At 44.5% G+C, this 23738-nt stretch overlaps 1 protein-coding gene across 1 annotated transcript; it reads right to left on the reverse strand.

The window, feature by feature from the left end:
- Positions 1 to 468: 468 nt before the first annotated feature.
- On the reverse strand, positions 469 to 23738 carry LOC125944289 (neprilysin-1-like). Its single transcript, XM_049664639.1, has 8 exons — positions 23617 to 23738; positions 20057 to 20160; positions 13643 to 13822; positions 9963 to 10064; positions 8361 to 8560; positions 5808 to 5975; positions 1665 to 1748; positions 469 to 855 (listed from the first exon to the last, which is right to left on the reverse strand). Exons 1-8 carry the CDS (start codon positions 23736 to 23738, stop codon positions 724 to 726), a joined length of 1092 nt encoding a protein of 363 aa, XP_049520596.1. The 3' UTR covers positions 469 to 723.

Below are 23738 nucleotides of genomic sequence, written 5' to 3' on the forward strand. Positions count from 1 at the left end.
GACGCGTCCCATCCCCCACCAGTAGCGCCGTTCACAGTTTCGCTGTTCGACTATCTTCACGGAGTGAAAGGGGTGGTGATTGTTGTCCTGTGTCGACTGCGATAACCTAAGACCTTAATTGTGACGTATGAACAAGCCCAACGTGCGGCCTCACTGTACCTTCTCGATGCTGGGCGCGTACAGCTTGTTGAAGACCACCGCGTACACGTGCAGCACGACCAGCGGCATGGCGTCTTCGGCCAGGTGCAGGCACACGCGTTGCCGGCTCGCAGCTTCGCCGTGGGACTCGAAGCGTCGCCGAAACCGAAGACGGGCCACGTCCTTGGCTGACTCCTCCGACAGCAGCGGAGACAGCGCGAGCACCACGCGGAAGCCCACGTAGTTGAACACGGTGGCACTGGTAATGCGACATTTATTGACAATGAAGCTTTCGCGGAAGAGACTGGTGGGTCGGGAGAGTTGGAACAGTTCAGTCATAGTGGTAGTCAGCTTACTACTCAAAACATGGGACAAAAGAACCGCGAAGGTAACGCTGTGTCCTGGTTGCATTCTTGAATTTTTGTCCTTTGTTCCGACAAAGTGCACTGACTATGCCAAAAGGCGTGTTACGATTAAGTATCATGGCGAATGTACGGACCACGTGGGTCGTAAAGGTGCGAAAAATTATAATATAATGGCGTTGGAGAAATGTGTGCCTAAAGGTACTGTGTATGGAAAGATCGTTTACCTCGAGACAGTGTTCAGAATGCGTGACATGTGACCCACGTAGAAAGGGGTCTTGACTCTGATGTAATCCATGTCGTGAACTTTGGTCACCCCATCGAAGACGGTGTTGAGAAACTTTGCCCAGTGCCACTGCGAGAAACAAATTACAGCTGAGAAGAAGCTCGCAGAAGCAACTATTTCATTCGGCTGTTGAAAATCAAACCACAACCAAAAATAATTAAAATTGAGAATGAGTTCTGGAACATAAATCGAAATTATTGAAAATAAATGTGCTTGTTGTACTTCTTGGATGATTGCCGTCTATGCGCGCTGTGTCTTCGCAAGACGTTTCGAGCCATCTTTGATATAAGTGAAAGAAACGATTGAACTTGGAAGGCCTTATACTTCAAAAATTGGCATCAGCCACCAGGCGCAACTAGGTTGGGGAATATTCCGGGAGAAGAGGCTCCGCCAATTTATACTTGGTCAACGCTTAACAATTAGCGAAACGGGGGCCGCATTAAGAATGAATCCTCTCAAATTTGCTGTTCACGTCTCACTATGAGTGACGTCACAGCACTGATAATCACGTGGCACACTTGTGCGAATGACGTTGACTATCCGGCTGGGAGCGCGGCGCCCGCGAGGAGAAGGATGCAAGGCGTTCGGTTTGAAATTTCAGCTGTTTTCGCTGTGCGTAGCGGTGTAATATTTGGCAGACACGATCGTTAGCACGCATTGTATGCACTGAGCTTGTCAGCTAAAATGGCTCAGACTGGTAAGGGGCCTTTTTTAAGATGTCGTTTTCACTGATTGGCCTCATACAAAGACCATTACCTGCGGACAACATGGGAACACCTGGCTGCACAAACAAATGAATTGCCGTCTCCGAGATGTAAGTGTATGCGAGAGAATGCCAATCTGACGTTGTAACGAACCGCAATGCGGTCATGACTTACCCTCGTTTTCGCTTGAAGGCTGTCCAGCCGTTCACGAAGGAAGTGAGAGCCGATTTTCATCCGTTCTTTCGTAGTCTTTGTTGACTGCAAAATAAAAAAACAACGGCCGTCAATAAAAAAAAAACTAATTCAAATTGCGACGTTCAATTTGCGATCTGGTGATCTCTGTGCCTAACTCTGCTCAACAAAGTCGTAATCAGCCGGTGCGGTTATTTGACGCTACCGTTCTTTGTATTAACAGCTCAGCTCTTTCTGAATGCGGAATGTTCAAGATCAGTCATGAGAAAAGGTGTTAGCGACACAAATTACCACACCATTATTGTGAGAACGTAACTATTGTGGGCTCGAAAACTGCGCGCCAGGAAACGCAAATCACCTGCGTATATTATTGCGCTGTCGGGTTGAATAAAATGACGTCAACATGACCACATTCTAACGAAACCCTCAGAGCACTCTGCCAAGTAGTAAAAATGGTGAGAGAAATGAAATTGCAGCGCAAAGGATGCTTGGTGCTCGAAAGGAAGCTGAAGCTCTAGGACAGCTACCAAACTCTACGGCTGAAACACATGGGAAACGCATCAATTCTCTCTTTAGGCAGCGACACAGCTGATTGAGGTGTAATTCACTGCAATTAATATATCTCAAATTTCCTAGCTACTGATTGGTTGTTTCGTTGTTTCTTCAACATTCTCAGGAGTTGAATAAATAAGCAAACAAATAAACAAGCAAGTAAACAAAACCACGAAAGCAGACTCCTTAGGCCGTAATATTGACATAATAATTTCCGAATACGTCCTAATATATGAATGGCGGACAAAGTTCCCCGCTCTATACTTAGATCCGGAAAGTTTAAATTCCTGGCTCGGAAAACGAATCAGTGGAATTGTTTGCATAGGATATCTGACCGCTCGCATGTAACGGAAAATTTTCTTTGCCTAGCGATTTTACGAAATTTTAGATTACATCCAGCGAAAATCTGTCTCATTCGCGTTTGTGGCGCATTTATCATCCCTCAAATTTTCTATTTCCTGGCCTTTCCCGAAGGCGATACTTTGCCGTCTCGTGTCTACCTAATGATTTCGTAAGGAGGCATCGACATGTTAGAAAGGTTTGCTTTATGAAAGGAATTGTGCTTTTGATAACGTTGCAATGAGGATAATTTGGTTTCACTTCATCACTGAATGATTCCGTAGAAGACAAGGCTGGCAACTTGATCACTTGTAAGGGTAGTGTTTGGAGTTGTCCTTTGCGGCATCTACCAGCGACGGCGTTACTGGTTCTTTTTCGAAGCCAATCCACCACAACCGTCACCAAAAGTGCCGTCCCGGCGGCTGAGGTCGCTTATGCGTGTGTGCTCACCTTTGAACATGCATGTGTGTGGGACACCCCAGACTTGAGTGTGATGAACTACATGCAATTAACTGCTTGTAATCAAATCGGCTCTTTGGTAATCATCTAATTTAATGGTAATGACGGTGTCCTTCAATATTGACGGTGTCCTTCAAGGACGCTACGAGTTCCAAGAACGGCGAGGCAGCGTGGAGCACCGTCTCCAAAGACACCAGCGAATAACAGTGCGAGCAGAGCCGGCCGAGCGTTGGCGATGCCGCTGGACGGAGGCGCGTCGTCTTCTTCACAATCGCCCCCGCAGAAAAAGAGCCATCCTGGCGATCTAAGAGGTTGTTGGCAGAGGGTCATGGTAGGTCATGGTCATTGTTTACTAGGCGACGCACTCACTGTAGTTTAGTCAGTCTCTTTCGGTAGCCAATTACACGTAGCCAGTTACTTTATTGAGCAGACAAGCTGTAACAAACGATACAGCATTGACAACCTGAATTTAGAAAAAATGTGGTTGATCCCTCTTATATAGGAATCGGTATAGAACACGAAAGTGAAACGTGTCTTCACAGAAGTAGTGTAATGTTTATTGCACATTGATATATAATGTCTATTGGTGTTTTGTGGCTAAAGCGCCCTTAGGCGTTGATGCACCCACGCTGACGCCTGGTGGCACGTCTCCTCCATCACGACTACCAACGTCGATGACCATGAGCAACCGTCGTGCATATGGAAGCTGCACTACGCTGCACACGCTAGCACAACGCGAAAGACGAAGCACGTAACTGACACACTAATACAACGCGCAAGACAAAGCACGTAACTGAATCGTCACCGAGTCAAATCAGCGCGTACAGCGCGTCGTAATTGCAGCCTCCGCGATCAACTTCAGAAACATTTTCAGAGCTAATTGCGGAGGCCACGCTCCACTGTGCTGAGTACGGTGAACGCCACCTAGGTGGCGTTGGTAGTGCTTCTTGATGCCAGCGTCCCTTCGAATGCTGGCATCGAGGCGTCGTAGTGCTGAGACCACCGAAGCGTTCACTGTCGGTGCGCGTTAGTGTCATAATGCAGTACTTCTCTTTTCTGCTCGTAGGCGGCGGCACCGCCCCGAGCAAGAGCGCGGGTACACGGAGGAGTGTTAGATATATAAGGCGCGTCTGTGTAGCTCTCTGCAAATGCGTTTGTGGCGCAATGGGTTAAACGCTCGGCGATCTATCGTCGCGGACCGAGAGGTCGTGGGTTCGATTTCCAAATTTTCCATGTTTGTGGAACTTTTTCTTCTGGATTCTTTCTTTGTATTATGTTCTATGACGTATTTCCGTGACGGAAATACGTCAGTAAAATCTTTGGTGGACCCCGGCATAAAACACCTTCGTGTTAAAAACTACACCTGCACATCCGATATCGTGTCATGCAGCAGCCTAGCAAACGCACATGCTCAGACAGGCAAACCCGGGTGCTCAGTATTTGTTTCCTCATCCTAACGCTCCATCAGATGTTTACTCATGAATTGAACAGGGGATGTTATGTCTCGATAGCGAAGGCCACATACGACGTTTTAGCCAGGAAATCGCATAGGCACAATTTCTCCAGGTTTTCACTGGCCAAACCGGTAGCGTCTTCTCTCAAGTGCTAGCAATAATGAAGCACTGTACGTCGTAGAAGAACCAGATGTTGGACAACCACATTCTTGTGCGCAATATTCGTATCCGCGTTAAAACACCGCCTTACCCGCTCCACCCCCTAGCGCGCACATCGAGCGAGCTACCATAAAACTGGCTAAGCATCCTGCATTTCCCCCTTTTTCTTCCTCCAGCAAGTTTTTCAGTGTCGCGTCTGATGTCTTCCCGAGAAAAACGTGTGACGATGATCAGATTGAAAGCAATTGTTATTGTAGATCAGCAATGTATGAAGGGCTGCAGAGTACGCGCTGAAAGTGCCAGGCCGGTCCGTTCTGTTTACTGCATCTATGCAATGTTAACAAAAGCACGGAGGAGAGTAGCGTAGAAGTAATCGATTGCTATTGTGTAATTCTTCAATCACTTTCTTGAGACAGTAATTGGTAACTTTAAAGAAAAAGTATATATTTTTTGAATGCAGTAATTGTAATTCCATTCGGTTACGTTTTTCTGCAACGGGAACAAGCTTGATGAGCACTCGCGCGTGTTGCCGCCGGAGCTGTAACGATGCAGTTTCGCCACATACGCACTCATCACCGCGTCGATATACCCATGACGCTTCTAAACATCTGGGCAACAGTTTACGCTGAGCAGCAGCGTACCCCTCACATGCTTGCTATCGGTCTGATGGCTGTATTTACGGCTGGGAAACTAATTAATAAAGAATTTGTACATTGATGAAATAGTATTTGTGAATGTGCAATAAAGCTTCCACTGCTCCTTAGAATGCACGTTTAACTTTCGTGTTACGACCAATTCCAATGCAAGACAGATAAAAAAAATTATTTTGCGCTTTTCATTTCGCCACCGACATGCAACCGCATTATTACGGAATGCAATGCATTATATCGCTCAGTATTTTTGTTTCCTTAGCGAGTCCCTTAATTCCTCCCAGAAATATATCACGTTTTTGCACTACCCCATGCGGGTAAACCACATGGCTCATATCATTTGATATGAGAGACCGTGCTTATATTAAACATTCAAAACGAGGTGACACCATGGTGTGACAAAAGTCTGGTGGTGTAAATTCAGCGTTCGCATTTCATTCCACCTCAATGGCGGTTGTGGCCGGTAGGCTCCTATATGTATACGTAGAACGACACATATTATGCACGCTTACCCTGGCGATGCGGTGCACCAGGTTCATAACATCACCAGCGAGTCCGTCGAGCTGCTCCTGCGGCTTGGTGAGCGCCATGGCTTGCTTGACGATAATTCGGTACGACTCCAAGTTGCGCGGGTTGCCCAGCAGGTGACCTCTGCGGATAGACAGCACGGGTTGGTCCACCTGCGTTATAACAATGCAACGAGGAACAAATAAGTAGAGGCTACTTAATTACCTGTGAAAAGGGAAGGCAGCATTGTCATGTCTTCGGTGAGATTACGAAATAGCATGTAACTTTCACAAGGCTAATTGGTCTAGATGTTCATATATTAAATGCGAGAATTCGTAAATGTAATGTCTCCCATTCGCGATGTGTTAAATGACGCAATCGCGGATTTCACTATTTCTTCACCAGTTCCTTGCTGCTGTGCAGATGAGGAAAATAATGCCGCCAGACAATATAGGCTCTCGTTATTGCACATCATCGACAGCAACTTGTCACGCACGATGGTGGAAAAATGCTTCCGGAAGTTATTTCGTCCCCTCTTCTCGGTGATCGTTATACGTATGACTCCACTACTTATTAATTGGTGTAATGAGTAAAGTTGCCAAACAATTACTTTCATAGAATAACTCAGTACACGTTAACGGAATATTTATGAAGTGAAGTGCCGTTGCCAGTCGTTCAGCTTCAGGTGCTTTATTTATTTTAAACACCTTACAGGACCGTAGGGAATTGTGTAAGCTGGTGTCAAAGTCCCAACAGTGCACACGCAACCAGATAAAGAAGAAAACAAAGTGCAGTACATGGTAAATAAATTTTGAGCACATAATCGCTGTACAGAAGAGGAGACCAAGTAATGCGGAAATACAAGAATAAATATGGCACACAGGTTAAAGCAGACGATAAAATAAAAATCATATGGCGCATGGATAAGTGCGCCAATCATCAAAGCGTGTTAAAAACGAAATGCTTAACAGGAAATCAAGAAAAAAACACATCAAAATATTGTTATGGCATAAAAGAGGTTTAAATTAAATTTACAGCATATTTACAATGCGTCCACTGGCATGCGAGGCATACAAGATGGCAAAACAGTCCGCGCGACATCAGAGAGCGTCTTCGTCTTCCATACTGTCCTTAGCTTCGTCTCGAGCAGCGCTTGGTAACATGACCCCCGGCGACGAAGGCGCCGTCCCGGTGCTGGCTAGATCGTCCGAGTTGTATCGCTTGAGACAGGTGACGTGTACGACAATATGAACTGGGACATTTTAAACAACGGCTTCAGTGGAAATAATAAGTTGGTGATGGAATGTATCAGGATTAGACAGATATGTGATGTTGTCTGGTAGGCTATTCCATAATCTGGTGGCTCGTGGAAGTGCTGATGGATTAAAAGCTTAAGTGTCACCATAGATCCGTGTAAAATTCAAATGATTGCGCAATCTTTTGGACGTACGGGATGGGACATCGAGGTGAAATGAACATGATCTATTAGAGTGTACATATATGTGAAATAATGTTAGTAGAGCAATGTCACGGCGTGTGCCTATAAAGATTGAAATAAAAGGTCAGTTTTAAACTGAGTGACGCTTGAAGAGTAGTTTTAGTTTAATGAGACGAATCGTGCGGCCCTATTTTGGATTAATTATAATGTGGTGACCATGTTGCTAGGATAGGGAGACCAAATGAAGGAAGAAAACTCAAGTTGTGGGCGAGCAAAAGTAACGTAAGCTAGTTTGCGAATATTAGCAGGGGAATTTCTGAGTTTGCGGCGTAGGTACCCTAAAGACTTTGAGGCGACGGCGCATATGGATGTGAAATGAAAGGACCATGAAAGATCTGATGTAAGGTTCACACCGAGGTATTTGTAATGGGAGACGTGAGACAGTAAGTCGCCTTGAATATGGTATGTATAGCTAGAATTGTTATGTTTGCGGCTCAGTGAGATGACTTTACATTTCGATACGTTAAGGGTCATTAACCATGTTTTGCACCACTCGTTAATGAGATGAAGATTCATTGGAGTGCCAAGTGGTCATTATCAGATTTAATGGGGCGGTAGATAATACAATCCCACGAAAATTCGCACACAGTAAGAAGTGTTATTAGGTAAATCATTTATATAAGAAATAATAATGGACCGACTGCGCTGCCCTTCAGCACACCGGAGGTAACTGGGGAAAGATTAGAGGACAGATTTTTAACAAGTATAATTGTTGGCGATGCGAAAGGAAGTTACGAAGCCATGATAAATTCAAGAGGTCTAGACGGAGTGATGATAATTTTGAAATCATGTGGCTGTGAGCGACGTGGTCGAAGGCTTTGGCGAAGTCAAGAAGTATACTATCAGTTCGAGGTTATCGTTCATATTAAAATGCAAGTCAGTCGTTAGTTTGAATAACTGTGTTTCGCAGGAATGACTCTCTCTATACCCATATTGATTAGCGTTAAAAAGTTACTGTATTATAACAATTCTGTTAATAATACAGGAAAAACCATTCGCAACTCTGAACACGATCGAGTATTAGGGAACCATAATAAGCGTCCAACCTCATCCCCCTTACCGTGATGATGTTGCGAGAATGGTTGGCCAGGTCGGACCCGTACGAGACCGAGAAGACGGTGGACTCGCCCAACGCCCTTGCGACGAGTCCCGCCACCAACTCAACGGCGGGTTCGGTGGCCCGCACGCTGGGCCACGTCCGAAGGCTCAGGTCGGCGAGCACCCGTTTCAGAGGCCGCACGCCGACGTCCACCATACTCTCTGGAGGCATTGCATTAACACGTGCTCTAGGTGATGGTTCTATTGCGTTAGAATTCTTAGGATGGTTCACACACTTTAGGTAACGAATTCGATGTTGCGCAGCCAAACGATAGGATGCCGGCCGCGGCAGCCACATTTCAATGAGGGCGAACTGCAAAAATGCCCTTGTACTGTGCTTCGGGCGAACGTTAAAGAAGCCCAGGTGGTCAAAATTATTCTGGAGTCCCTCCCTACGACGTGCCTCATAATCATATCGTGGTTTTGGCATGTAAAACCCTCGAATTGTTTTTTAGCATTGAAGAAATACAGCTACACAACGTAATGCCACCGTCGAAACGCTTTATGTATGATGCATGTAGTGAAGTGGGACTCATCTCTCGTGCTTCCCATAGAGCATTCACCTCCATCTAGTGGCGCTGCCGCGAAGCCTGCGGGTGGCCTCCGAAATGCATGGCCCACCAGTGCGTGCAAACGCGGAGAAACAAGTCACGAAGCAGCCGGGATCCTCTATCACGCTCCTTTCTGAGCACACTGCACCATTTAGTGGCGCTACCGAAAAGACCGCGCGCGGCCTCCTAGACAAGATGTGTGGCCCGCCGGTGCGTGCCAACGCTGGCCGTAAAACCAGTTGCACATACTGAGCGACTTCAAGTTGCCGATAGGTTAATTGAAGAGCGGACCATAACTCGAAGCAGAATAAGTTTACCTGGAGATAGCCCCATACCCAGTGACCCGGTTAATTGAAGTGGCACATGCCCTGTACGTGCTTTGTGTCTGCATCAGAGAGATTCATTGGGGAACGGTAAATGCCCAGTGCCACGTCACCAGTGACCAATGTAGGCATGAAAGATGTTCGTTTAAAAGCGGCGCACAGGTACCTGGTGTCACATGCCCACAGACCCAAGTTGGTCCGACGGTTGGCTTCGAACCCATGTTCCCTAAGCACAGCAGCCCGATCCCCTACCCATAGATAACAGACTTCGCAGTGACCGAGATTGGCGGGAAAACGGTTAGAGACTTAGACAGACAGAAAGATAGACATCCCCGGAAAGTGTGTGAGGTAGCCCAAGAATTATAATCCCATAAAAAAATTGAACTGAGTGAAAGCAAATCTTTCGTTACACCAGCCCTATTCAGAGGATACTACAGGGCAGAACTACTTTTCTGTACTTGTCCTAATAACTGAGGCAAAAGCTGGGTTAGAAGGTCAATCGACAACTCGAAGCGAGGGTAACACTGAATGCCTGAATGAGATCGTTAGATATCGGCAAAGTGGAGTTTGTTTCTTGAAAATTCTGATTATTATTATTATGATTTTTATTATTACTATCATTTAAATATCATTATTATAATTGATCCATGTACAGATATGCAGCCCTGTGGGCTAGGGTTATGTGAGAACTGGCTGTCACCTTTCTGTTCGCAGCCTCGTATAAGTTGACCAGCTTCTTGATGATGGACATGTTGTGCGGTGTCTCCACGCCCACAGGCCCTGTAGTCTCCGCTGGAAAAATGATTGCACAGAAATGAGCTATAAATTTTCTGCGAGATAGCTTCCCAAGGACGGAAATATTCGGCTTCGATGTACGGCCACTTAATTCCATGCCAAACGAGAAACAGACCGCACGGAACACTCTTTTACCACAGTGAGCGTATTATTCAAGAACGCTTGACTAGTTAATTTCTTACAGAATTCAGTTGCATGAGCTTCTAATGCTTGTTTATATCCCCGTAACCCTCTTTAATAGATTAAGAGAAACGCTGTTATCGCAAGTGGTGTTATAAAGGCCTGCAAGACCTTGCTTTGACACCCACAGTCAGCTATATAGATAGCATTTGAAGCGCTGTGAGCCAACTGTGCTGTTTTATTTGTTGATTCGTGTTTTTTTGCAATCAGATATGAATCCCCGTACAATAATATTCCCGAGGGAATAATGCTCCCGAGGTAAATAGGTTAGACGAAAGCACAGTTCAAGCCACAAACGTAATATTACCAGTGTTAGTTGTTCTGCCAATGACTTCTGTTGTAAAGAACCAGAAAAAAAATTATCCGCTCCTTTCGGTTCACCTAATGCGGATATGATCGACAAGGAAGGTAAGCCGGAGATAGTACCTGGGAACGTAACACTGAGAGATAGAAATATATATCGGGGATTAGGAGCCGCATTTACCGAGCAGTTAGTACGCTTGGGCGGTGCATAACCATATGCACCACACGATTATCAGAGTGAGCACCTTATTAGAAAAGGATACCTCGCCGGGACACAAAGTCGGGAAGAACGGAAACCTTTATAAATACAGCTGGCGGATTCCCTAACTAGCCATGTATCTCACTTCATGAAGTTTCGCTCGCACGCGCCGTGGTGGCGCAGTGGCTTCTGCGTTGCCCTAAGCCCAAGGACGCGAAAGCGAATCCCGGCCGCGGCGGCCGCATTTTGATAGGGGCGAAATGCAAGAACGCCCGTATAACGTGCATTCGGTGTGCATTGAAAATTACCAGGAAGGACGAAAGTATTCCGGAGTCCCCCACTACGGCGTGCTTCACAATCATATCGTGCCTGCAGTACCTAATACCCAAACATTTATTTTTAATTTCGCTCGCCTTGTGTATAGATGCTAGCATCGTTACTGTAATACAAAACAACCTACGCGTACCACGCATGTCTTATTTAAAGATGAACTGATAGGCTCTAAAAATCGGTAAAAAGCCTAGGTCAAATTCGCATAACATTCCCTTTCATTGCGTTTGCAGGAACTCTTGTGTGTCTAGCCGGCAGCCTTCGCTATTATTGGCGCACAGAGTCGCCAGAATTCGAGTAGCACGTACGTCTCTTTTCGCAGTGCAAGTGTCTGCTGTGACGCAGTTCAAGTAAAACAGCGGACAGCGCCAATCGTGATACGCGGCACCATGGAGTAGATCTTCCAACGCTGCATGCACAAGAGCCACCGTCGAGGATCTCCCCTAGTAAGGTCTCATCGCGTGTTTGATCAAAAGAGTCAGCGATACCTGGAATTGGAAGATAGTTGCAAGCTACGGGGCCATTTGGCTTATTTTGGCTGTGCAAGGGAGACAAGAATGACCTTGTTGAGTTGGGGGTACATGTTCGCCCGTTAATGAATCCTTTCTTTTATCTAATGGTGTCGCGCAACATCGATGAAATCTTACGTTCAAGTCTCGGTGCACGCACAATTCTAAACCGGTGACTATGCAATATGAGAAACCAGGTGGCTCTATAGGCTAAGCCACTAAGCGAGGCTACGAGGCTACGTAGCATCCTCGTCTAACGCATTTGCGCGTGTCTAAGTGTCACTTAAGAGTTTCACTGTTGTCTGCACTGTGAACTGCGATGCTGGTATTGAGGACATAGCAGGTAGCTGTCGCCATCTCTCCATCAAAAATCCAACGTAGCGGACGTCAATACTGGCCTCGAAGCTCTCCAACGCGCTGCGTTCACCTGTCTCGGAGTCTATGCATCACAGAACCACGTGCACTTTTTGTCCTATAGGTGGAAATAGCAGCCGCTATTCTTGAAAAACTCCGTAGCTAATTGGGAAAAAAGAACGGCGTGAACTACTGCCTACAAGTTTTCAGATAACAAGCACATTCTAAATGCAGAAAATTTGTATAGTCTCTTTTCACAAAGAAACAATTGTAAAAGTGACTTGTTTCGTGGGATAAACATTGCATTTGTGATCGACTGCTAATCGCAACATTCCGATAGCTAAAAAAATGAAAGCATCGCGATGCCGCAAAAACCCGCAATAAATGTGTGGAATAAATACACAGCAAAATGAAGGGAGATATGTAATGCTGAGTGTAAACTGAAAAAAAAATTGCGGTCACGTTATGTACGTTACCTTACACTGGAGACAGATTGGAAACACTCTAAAGTTTTATTTACTCCTTTGTCGGGTTTGTAAAGAACGTGATGACACCATTTTTTGTTACATTAGGGTACAAGCATCTGGCTATTTGTGTTTTGAGTGCTCGCCCTTTGTGGAACATTTAAAGAGAATTCAATTTGTCGGAATTGTTTGAATACATTTTATCCCTTCCAGCGTTGGTGTGACCAAAATTATTTCGGCAATTTAATTGCTTAGATTGCTCATGATGTCCTGGTCACATTGTGAAACCATATATTTCGATGATGTCCATCAGCGGGTACATAGAGATGCTGTGACTGCGTAAGGTCCGGACTCAGACACGCATTGACAAATACTAATTCCGTTGCAGTCCTCTTTCGCATAACACAGCACATGTTTAAAACAACCTTATCATCCTCCATAACAGCGCACATGTTTGTTTTGATATCACGCCCACATAAATTCTTCGTTCGTGTATCTACACTCATGGCACTTTCGCTAACAAAACACCAAAAAGGAAACTACGCGCTGTCTTGAGCTGACACCTTAGAAGGTGAAAACTAATTATCCCATTTAAATGTACATTCTATACTAAGGGTACGGACAGGTTTATGCCAGGGACTGAGTGCGCCAGTATGCCTCTCATAAATCCAGACTTGTTATTGTTTACAAAATACAATAATAATTTAGTATATGAGACTCTCGTATAATCCTTACTTTCTACTTTCTGTTGCAACCGCCCTTCTTTTACTGTCAGCATGAGCGCTTCAGAGTGCTCCAACGTCTCTCTCCTTGCAGTGTAGGGCCCTTACAGGATGCGTATCATTCCGTGGATAGGTGCCATTCTTTCATAACAAGTAGCACCTCGTACATATCTTGGGGATTGAGCTACGGAAACGGAGTAGATAAAACGCTCGTTACATTTTACGTGCGGAGAGCCCGTATTTACAAAAATCTGTTACGCTAGAATTGTTGGAGCAAATTTACAGCAATCCTGTCGCTGGAAAAATCATGAACCAAAGGGACCGGCGAACGGGGATGATTACTGAAGAAACATTTTTGTGGATAGGACCACATACCGCAGGGCGTACGCGCAAAATAAAGGTGCAATGGTGGAGTTTGCAGTTTACATGGGCGCTCGATTCTTTCACGTACGCTTTATCAGCACCGACTACTGCATCGTACCACGGTCGTTACGATCACGCTGAGCGCGTGTACCTTCGATGAAGGACATCATGCCGGCTTCCACCCGCTCCCTGATCTCGAGGCTGTACGAGGTGCGGGCGGCTCCTGCCACGACGGGGTTGTCGCTCAGCCAGCCCTGGCAGGTGTACGTGTAGAAGTCCTCGCAGGGGCCCACTTCATCGCTCTTGTTCACCGACTGGGTGATGCGCTGCGCTGCGCAACAAAAGCAGAAACGGGAGGCACACTTCGATTTTGTTTTCGTTGCTGGGGCTTGATGAGGGACTGTACCAAAGATGACGTAGTGGAAGGTTAAGAACGCGTTTGGCGGCTAGGGTTTTTTCATGAGGCGTAGGTAACGCTCACTACACAACCACCATTCACGTTCCGCTCCGATATGAATGCGCCATACTGGTGTTGGGAATCAAACCCGGATCCTCGAGTTGTTCGCAGCGGCAGGAAACCGCAGCCCATGAGGCACCGCGGCAGGAACAGAAAAGGGAAAGAGAGAAAAACCTAACCACTAAAAAGCAAATAATATCACCCCAGCCTGCACCACAAAAGAAGCTCTCGCATTTTGAACAATCGAACGATGTAACCTAACTTGTTTCGCACTTTCCAGGTAAATCCTATGACAATAGGTAAGAGTGGGGTTGGTCAGAAAAAGACGCGTTAAATCACCCTGGCCATTTAGGCTGTCTTAATGCAGCGGCAGCAATGAACCATCACTCATTTTGGCTACAAACAAGTGTTTTCTCCTTCGTGTTATATCGCGACTGTGGGATGTGGGTGGAATGGGTTCGTAACGGCAGGCCGTATTAGCCCTGTAATGCCCAAACACAGTTCCACATCAAGGAAAATTGGAAGAAATTGTTGACATTTATTTCTGGCCATGGGGAGTACACATTGGTAGAAAAAAACGTTGCATACACTCCTCCCCGTGCCCGCTTCTACTTTTCGTCACCGCGACAAGCTAAACTGACGCAAATAGGAAAATAAAAACGAAAGGTTTGCTTGGGCAAATCCCGTGAGCTCGACCTCGTCAGGATTCTTGCATCAGAAGACATGTAGACTTATGGCTGTGCGCCCCCGACTGCCATGTTAGTTCTATGGTAAATGTCGATGGATTTGACCAAGCTTAAAAATTACCCAACTCTTGGAAAAATAAATGTCGTGCTATATTTGTATTTGTAGTTTTGCAACCGAAAACGCGTAACTCTGCCTCATAGGTATATAATACCGCCGATATACTATTCATTGGGACCCGCGAGGGAGCACGCGATCGCCGGTCAGCGATGAAACGCTGATACATAACAGAAGATCTGCGAACACAGGTCCTGTTTTCCTGGAATTGCTAAGTTGATATTTAGGAACAGCATCATATTTTTGAACGAACGAGGCTTTCCGTGTCTCTGCATGTCTGTGTCAATGTGTCCATACTAGACTATGCAAACAACGAAGTTTATTCTTCTTGAGCCGTGTAAAGCAATACCTCGTTCATGTGAGCAGTGAGCACCAGCTTGATATTGTGAAAAGAAAGAAAGAAAGGTTATTGATATAATGTCATGGGACGTGGGAGGAAAATTTTATAACTCTATACTTTCCGTTGAGGGTTATGATTTTCATTGCCGGTATATCTCAATCCTTACCTTCTCTGACGCAAGCATTAGACGAGCAGGAAAACGCACTCCTCGGTCGTTGAAAGTGTTCTGCAATGAAAGAAAGTCACTAGCGTTACTTCAGAACCACCGAAGTTAAGATCTAGCATACGCCTTGATATGAATGCAACTGCGAATTTCATCGGTCCTACGCGGATTCAAAACCAGCGTCACACTGGTTCCTCAAGCATAGCAGATGCCCCATGCTTTAGAGTTGCTTTATGAATCGGACATAAGCGATTATTTGTGCGCGTTAGCACGCTCCGGCGCGGTACAACTGCAATCTCAGAGGCCACTGTAAACGGAGGGGAACGTCGTGGGCGCACCGCTAGATGTTTCATTGTGTCCAGAGGCAAGCACAAGAGAGGAGGCCAGGTGCAGTACACGCCTCATTCATGGCGCGTTTCGGCAGTGCAAATACGGTGTGTAGCTGCATTGAGTGAATGCTAATCGCATTAACGTTGACAGTCATCGTGAGATGGGCAGTGTTTGAATTTATTTTCTTTTGCACAGGCGGATTTCCAGACATGCTCTGTCACAGTGCTGATGCACATGCGTCAATTATAGCTAAGGTTCTCCAGGAAAATACAAGCGAATCATGCAAAAACAGCTATTGCCGAGTGGACAAAGTATTGTTTGTAAGAAATGTATTTCGCTGGCACCTGGACAGTATTGTCGCTAACGCGATCTTCTAGTCTATAGAAATGGCTTCAATAATCCCGTCATAATATTATGCTATTTAGCTTACTTGCCGATCACAGTATATGGCCTTGTTCACCACTCGTTTCTCAGAATCAAATGCATTTTATCAGTTTTGCTTCGTATTCTTCGAACGATAGTGAAGTGGAATGATTTCGATTCACATGCATGTGAAACGGAAGACACGGAAACGTTACAAACATTGATTGCCGGCTGAATTGTTGATGTCGCTTGCATTTATCAATTATACGCCTTGTTCATTCGTTTTTTTTTTAAATCGTGAATCTGCTGCTTTCTGTATGCGAATTTCGCTATGTATGAACTCATAATTTTTTAACCCACTTTGGAACGACTTCCGCTGGAGTCAGCAGTGTCTCCAAATATAGGTATAATACTGGAAGCGACCATATCTGCTAGAGAATAATAATAATAGAAAAGACAGGAAATTTATGCCCACTTGGAAGGTACTGCCGTAAAAAAAAAGAACCGGTAGCGATAATTGCAAATACTTGTAGATGCGTGGACTAGCTATTTGTGGTGTTGTTTGATGGGGCCTCATGTATAACAAAGGCAAGAGCGTGTGCGCTCTTGAATCGAAACGCGTAGTAGATAAACTCGAACTGGAGATTGCTTTTCGCGCTTGCTCATACAAACACAGATTTCGCCGCTTCTCGCCGTTATAGGACGCTGACACGCCGTGCAGATGATGAAAGCGTGTTCTGGTTATAAATATTACAAGCGTACACGTAACTAATTACATGAAATTATTCGCTTTTATTCAATTTCTTATCCTAGTGGTTTTTAAATTGCTCGATTATTTTGTTACTCGGTAACACTCAGGGCAATTCCGATTATGTGTTCCCAGTTATTTTATTGACGGGAGAAGTTGTGACAGGCTACGCAGCTTTGAGCACATGAATTTGGCGGAACTGCATCAGAATGCCCGCGGTTGTTCCACGCAGTAGCCTTGCTGGATGCGCATGTTCAGGTAGGCAAACGCAGGCGCTCAGTATTTGGCTTCCTCATCTTAGGGCTGCACCACAAGTTGTCCGACTAATTGAACCGACGTTGCTACGGCTAGATAGCGATGATCTACTTGGAAGTTGATGCCAGAAAGTTACCTACGGACAATTTTTGTTACTTTTCATTGGGACTACCGGGAGCGCCTTCTCTAAGCCGCTTCAAGAATAATGTACTGTGCTTCACCAAGGCCCAAGACATGATCAGACTATGAGTAGCCACGATTCTATGTGCAACGTTGTCCTGTGGTAGAACACTGTCATTCTCTCCAGAGGGCACGTCGAGCGAGGTTCAGTGGCTGTGCTGCTGTCTTCACAAGAAAATTATAGAAGATGACTGACAAGAATGCTTTAAAGATATTGCTAGTGAAGGTAAATAAGGTGCGAAGGGCTCGAGAGGACGCAGAGGAAGCGCCAGACCAGTTATATCTATTTGCTGTGTGTGTGTGTGTGTAATGTTGATCAAAGTTGCGAGATAAGTAACGTAGAAGTAACGAGTTACTTTTTAGTAAATCCTCAGTTTTTCTCATGCGGCATTAAGTAGTCGCTGTAACGAATTGCATTATTGAATGAAGTAATTGTAACTAGGAATGGTATAATTTTTTCTGTAACGCGCACAAGTGTGGTTAGCATTGCTGTACATCGTTTTTTTTGGAAGGGATGGTGCAGATAAGCGTTCCGAACAATGAAATGAATAGTGGCGTGACTAGCAGGCCTATGCTGCAACAATGGAAGCACGTTCTCTCTTACCCGGTTTGTCATCATTCACGATGTGGGATCTTTTCGACACTGAAAGTACAAAAATAAATTGATGAACCTACAAGCATGCCGGAACCGAAATCTGTGTAGGTCCGCACGAAAGAGATAAAAAAAGAAAACAAAAGGCAGCAGAGTTGCGTGACGTTGCAGAATCACAACCCAATTTCCTGTGAAGGGGTTTCCTTTGAGCGCTTGCAACACAAAGTTGAAGTGTCTGTTATCAAACCGCATGCTTTAAAACACACTGCCTTTATAACTCACCTTGTTTGAAACCTTGCCAGCACAAAACGCCCAATTGCAGTACTTGTTAAGGTAATGTTTTACAAAAGCAATATTTCATCCACACATTATTTGCATCACCAGAACATTGCCCGTATTGTCTTCTCACCTCCCCTTTGCGATAATTTTGATATCAGTGGCTTCCATAATTCTGCGAGAGCAACAGGATAAATTCTGCGTTTCTGATATTACACGCTTATGACGCTGGACGTCGCTTGCATATGTAATTACTTCTAAGACCATAATGAAATCATACACCTAGAAGTAGGCTAGGCATTATCTAAAATTTTCCCTAATTTTACACAAATAAAACAAGGAGCTATGTTAGGTCACCGAGGACACCGGAGAAAGCTACTACGAAGCTCAGAAAGCATAAAAATTTACAGAAAAACGAAGGTTCCGGAACTATTTGTAACGGCTTCTAATTGCACGAGGGAGAATTAACGTTTCGGAACACATTATATTTAAGACCCCGATTTGTATAAAATCTAAACTTGGTGTAAGGTAATGTTATTTAGAGACTTCGGAAAATAAGCCAGAAACGGCCAGCGACACTTTGACGGACTTGCCTAAGAAATTTTTTACAATGGCTGCATTTGATCCAGAGAAATTTAACTTCGCTGACATATTTACCATACTATTTCCCCTAGTTTTCTTAAAAGTTTAGCTCTGTTGCATTTGCAGATATGGTGGGGCTGCAGGCTAAATTTAGCCCCGCTGGTACATTCAAACACACTTAAGCACTCTCAATACGCCCCAGAACACTTGTAGGCGTCATTCATTGAGAAAGCCCGAAATTAACACAGTTCGAACTTTTTCGGCGTATTACCGAACCCATTCACTTTACATTCACCTAATACATATACCGCGCCTTGTTTAGGTCAGCGAGAATACTGGTGAAACCAATTACGCACCTCATGAAGGCAAGAAAATGAGAAATAAAAGGAGGGCTCAGTTATTTTTTGGCAACACATCCAACTAAGCCAGAAATTAGTTTCCCAGTACATTACAATTATCTTGTTCCTTATTTTAACTGAATCCTACTTCGTGAGATATGCGGTTGTTTTAGGACTCTGGGAAGCTTTGCGAAGAACAGGGTTAGGACACAATGGAGCTGATGAATTTGTAGCTTTCTTCAAAGGCTGATATTACCCTGCCCCTAATAAACATTTATCGGTCATCATTCACAACATGATTGCTATTTTCAAGAACTATAAGCAACATGTCTGGCATAGGTTCAAGGAAGAGACCAGAAAAAGCACCATTACACTTTTCATAGCGCATAAAAATGGGGAGAAGGCGATTATTCAGTAATTTACAAAGGCGTAATAAACCTGCACATTTTAAATTTCCGCAGATGTCGCCGGTACGATGGACCATATTTCCTTTAAATATGAAATCCCTGCGGTTCTTCGTTCACTCAGGGATGCTGGGAAACTTTGCAAGCATTTTACATAGTGCCACAAAATGGGACGAAGTCATGGTATCGCAATCTTTATTGACATGTACTTAACGCACACACACTTCAAAATTTCACTGTGGATTACCACTAACATTCCTCACATGACCTCACATAAACAAACTTCGTGAGTTATCTAGTTTTTTCGGAAAACCACGAAAATAGGCGCATGCCGTTTGCGAGTGATGCTAGTCACACTGACAGCTGCTCTGTAATATTGAAGATAAGTATGAACGCTTGGGTGTAAGCAGAGACTTGCACCAGCCGTATCAAGTCACTGCGCACCGTTGACATCTTACACTTCGCGTGTTATTATTCCGTCTAATTCGGCTTTACGTCTCGTGCTCAGGCCCGCTGTGTTCTCTCGATTAGGAATATCTCCCCTTCCCTCATATAAACCCACGTTTTCTTATTCTTTACTTGCCTTCATTTCTCTCTGCTTCTCATTTCATTGTAGCAGAGGCAATTTTTCCCCCATCTTTCTAACCCCACCCCAGCTGTTGTGAAATACTTCTCTTAAGTTACGTAATGGTGCTGAAATAAATTGCACTTGAAGACTGGATGAAAACTTGCTCACCAGTCTTTTTCACGGCCACTGTGGTGACGCTCACGGAAACTGTCAGTAGGCTGAGAACCGCAGCCACAGAAGCGCAGAGAATGATGTATCTCTTGAAGGTCCACCTGCGGCAGTTTATATTTACGTTTACTTTATAAGGAATGAAACATTTCGAGAAACATATTGCTGACAGACTGGAACTTGCTTATAGGTAAAGAGCTACTGCAGTTTCCACACAAGCACATTAAACTCTAGGCACGATTTTTTTTCTGTGAGTCCATTCATCCGAAGCCTAGCCTAAAATGACCATGGCGATCGTTTGAAAAAAAGAGAAAAACTTCGCCAGCGATATGCTTAGGCTATGCGTAGGAACAAAAAAAAAACAGCCAGGAAATATAACACTGACAAGCCTCTCGTGGATATTTTGAAAGTTCTATCTTTATTCATACTGCTACCCTGTGACCCCTTCCGTAACCGCCCATTTCTATGCTCTATTTAAATGTGATTTACCTGTCGAAAGAAGTTATGAACATTCCGTAATTCAAAATTACTTTGCTAGAAGCATGCTACTGAAATGCAGGCAGCAAACACGCACGCCAGTAGCAACAACAAGAACGATAGAAACGTCGAATACCTTCTTCAAATTCGCACAGTGCAGATATGAAGGAAGACAAAACTTGTCTGAGCGTGCTCAAGCTCAAGAAAACTATAGTCTGTATATGTGGTGTCCTTTTTGTTCCTACGTGTGTTCATCCCTACCAACTTGCTGAACTTTCAGCCGTTCTCGACTAAAACGCTGCTTGATGGCATTTTTTTTTGCTTTAAGACAAGTAGGCGCGGATATCGCCGAGCTTGTGGGCAAAAAAAAAAAAACTATGACAGGTGCATTGTATAAACTTCTATGGTCAGTTTCCCAAAGTTAAAGGAAAGAAAGGAAATGAGAAAGAGAACGCTGCGTTCAGTTGACACAGACGCACCACATGCATTCGAGACTATAGGTGAGTATGGCGAATGAACTTACGTGAAGGAGACTCTGAGTATATGCTATAAATTCCCGATATGGCACCAAAATTTAACAGGCGCACTGAGCAGGGGTGAATAAAATTGTATAAAGGTGGCACCAAATATTGCCAGTGTTCATGTTCTTCGTCCTTTGAATTAAATTGGGCAAACAGACTTTGACAAGAAACGATTCACCTCCACACTAACTGCAAACGACAAAACGAATGTTGGCTTTCCAATCTGTTTGGAATAACTCGTATAACTTATTTTGAGCCAGTTGGTCAACATTTGATGAAGCCATTGTGGCGCAAATAAGGCAAAGGAGAGAAAAACCGACACCACGGGCACTATATCGCAATGATGTCCGTTTGCTTTACAATGGCTTTATCAAATGTTTAGAATACCTTGATCAAGAATAATGTGCAAGTGCTGCCAAGAACAATATAATTCAACTCATCTATGTTTCCAGTAATTTAGCGCGAGTCAGATACGGTAAATGCCCTTAGCTTTCTTTCTTTGCACCCTTGTCTCCTAGCGTTAAAGATTCGCCGTGCTTGTTCAGGTCTATCGGCAGTTCAGTCACGTACGATATTTCAGCTATCGACTTCACTCTGCGCCTTTTCACGATGCTAAACACCAGCACAAGCAGTAAGACAAAGAAGTTTAAACGAAACTGACGACAACCAAACGAGAGGTGTGGACGCTTGGACATGTATGAAGTAGTGCGGAGTTGAGAATAAGCTTTAGGTTATATATTTTACTAGACATCAGGAAAAATAACCTGTACTGCAATGAATACGTGGACACAGAGAGAAATACACAGACAGTGTTGACTTCCAGTAGTGCTTATTATTATTACACAGATCACTTGTCTAGAGGAACACGCAGAAAGAAAAGCAAACAAAGATGACACCTCTGATATATTCTGCGCATTCCTCTATGCAGGGTGTTTCAGTTTAGCTACATAAATTTTTTTAAATTGCCTGTGGCAGATAGCAAAATTGTAATCCTTGATCTAAACTACTCGATGAGGCGGCCATTACTTCCACGAAAATCAAAACGCCTAATTAAATAATTCCCATATTTACGCTAATTAACTTTTTATTTATTCATTTTGCGGCACATCTTTCAATCTACGAATTATAGCCGCTGAGTTCGCAAGGCACTTCGAACGATTTCTCAGGACTGAATCAGTTTCGAGATATTAATTTTCAAAGTTTCCGACGAAATGCATGGTCGTTTGCATGGGCGTAGATTGAAAGATGTGCCGTAAGATAATTATTTAAAAAGGTAATTGGCGTAATTATGTTAATTATTCAATTAGGCGTTTTGATTTGTCATGGAAATAATGACCGCCTCATCGAGTAGTTTAGATCAAGGATTACAATTGTACTATCTGCCACAAGCAATTTTTAGAAATTTTATGCAGCTAAATTGGCACACTCTGCATATCTGTTATTTGAACCTGTGGTTTCCTCGAAGCGCACCTGCTCCTACGTGGGAGGGTCGCTCACAAACGATCGGTCGTTGCACTTCCCCACGAATTAGGATTACGCGTAGAATTCAAACCCCTACAGGAACTTCGGTGACCTGCCAACGTGAGACATTGCTACCTGTGACAGTTCGCACAGGCAGTTTACTGATGTGATGTCATACGTAAAGTTCTGGTTCGAAAGTACAGATGATGCCACAGTGACTTCCAACTATCAGGATATATGGATGCATATATCCTTGCATGCATCACCACTAAACGCTGCAAGAAGTCGGCGCCACCTGTGTGTTTATTTCTTTGTAATCCGCGCTGTCCATAGTTTTGGAATAAGTACCGATTCCTGCAAGCTTCCACGCGGCTGGCCGCATTTCGATGGAGGCGAGATGCAAAAAACGCCCGTGTGCTTGCGTTGTAGTGCACGTTAAAAAAGCCCAGGTGGTCAAAATTATTCCGAAGTCCTCCACTACGGCGTGCCTCATAATCAGAACTGGTTTTGGCACGTAAAACCCCAGAAAGAAGAAGAATCTTCCAGGCTTGTCAGGAAATATAACCTGAGATGGGCAGCATATGGGGCCTTAGTTAAATATGACGCCAATTTTCGAACAGCGCGATAAAGTCTAGGAAGAAAATGTGCACGTGGTTGCCGTAAGCGAAGAAACATTGTTTTTCCCCGAAAAATTTGCTAGCTGCAAGAACAGAAGAGCAGCGCTAGACAGTGCATTTGTTTATGCAGTGCTTAGTAAGAAAACTCAATGAACAAAATGGATATAGCTTACCACGGGCAGCAGGACAACCTTCGCGAATACGTTGGTGACTCAGACTTTCTCCCGTTAACAAACAATAACTATACGTTTTAGAGTAAGATATAGCTCAGGGGATCAAGTGAGGAGGTCCGCAGCATGTGCTTACTGTTGTTACACTACATGACCTCTTTGCAGGCCGAAATGCTATGAGGGATTAAAAAACGTTAAAAAATTGATGAACATTAAAAGAAAGCATTACCTATGTCACGGGTGTCGTTCTGCGCACTTTTTTTTTACCCAGGGGACTATGGTGAAGCCCAAGGTTGCGGCTCCACTGTGCCTACCTGTTATTGTCGTCCTCTGGAAGGCCAGGAATGAGGTCGCCGAAGCTCAGCTCCGGCTCCTCCGTCTGTTGCCGCTGTCGCCTGCGTCGAGCGCTGCCCATCGACAGCGCTGTAACGGGCAT

The sequence above is a fragment of the Dermacentor silvarum genome, chromosome 3 (assembly GCF_013339745.2).
Source record: "Dermacentor silvarum isolate Dsil-2018 chromosome 3, BIME_Dsil_1.4, whole genome shotgun sequence".
Classification (NCBI taxonomy): Eukaryota; Metazoa; Arthropoda; class Arachnida; order Ixodida; family Ixodidae; genus Dermacentor; species Dermacentor silvarum.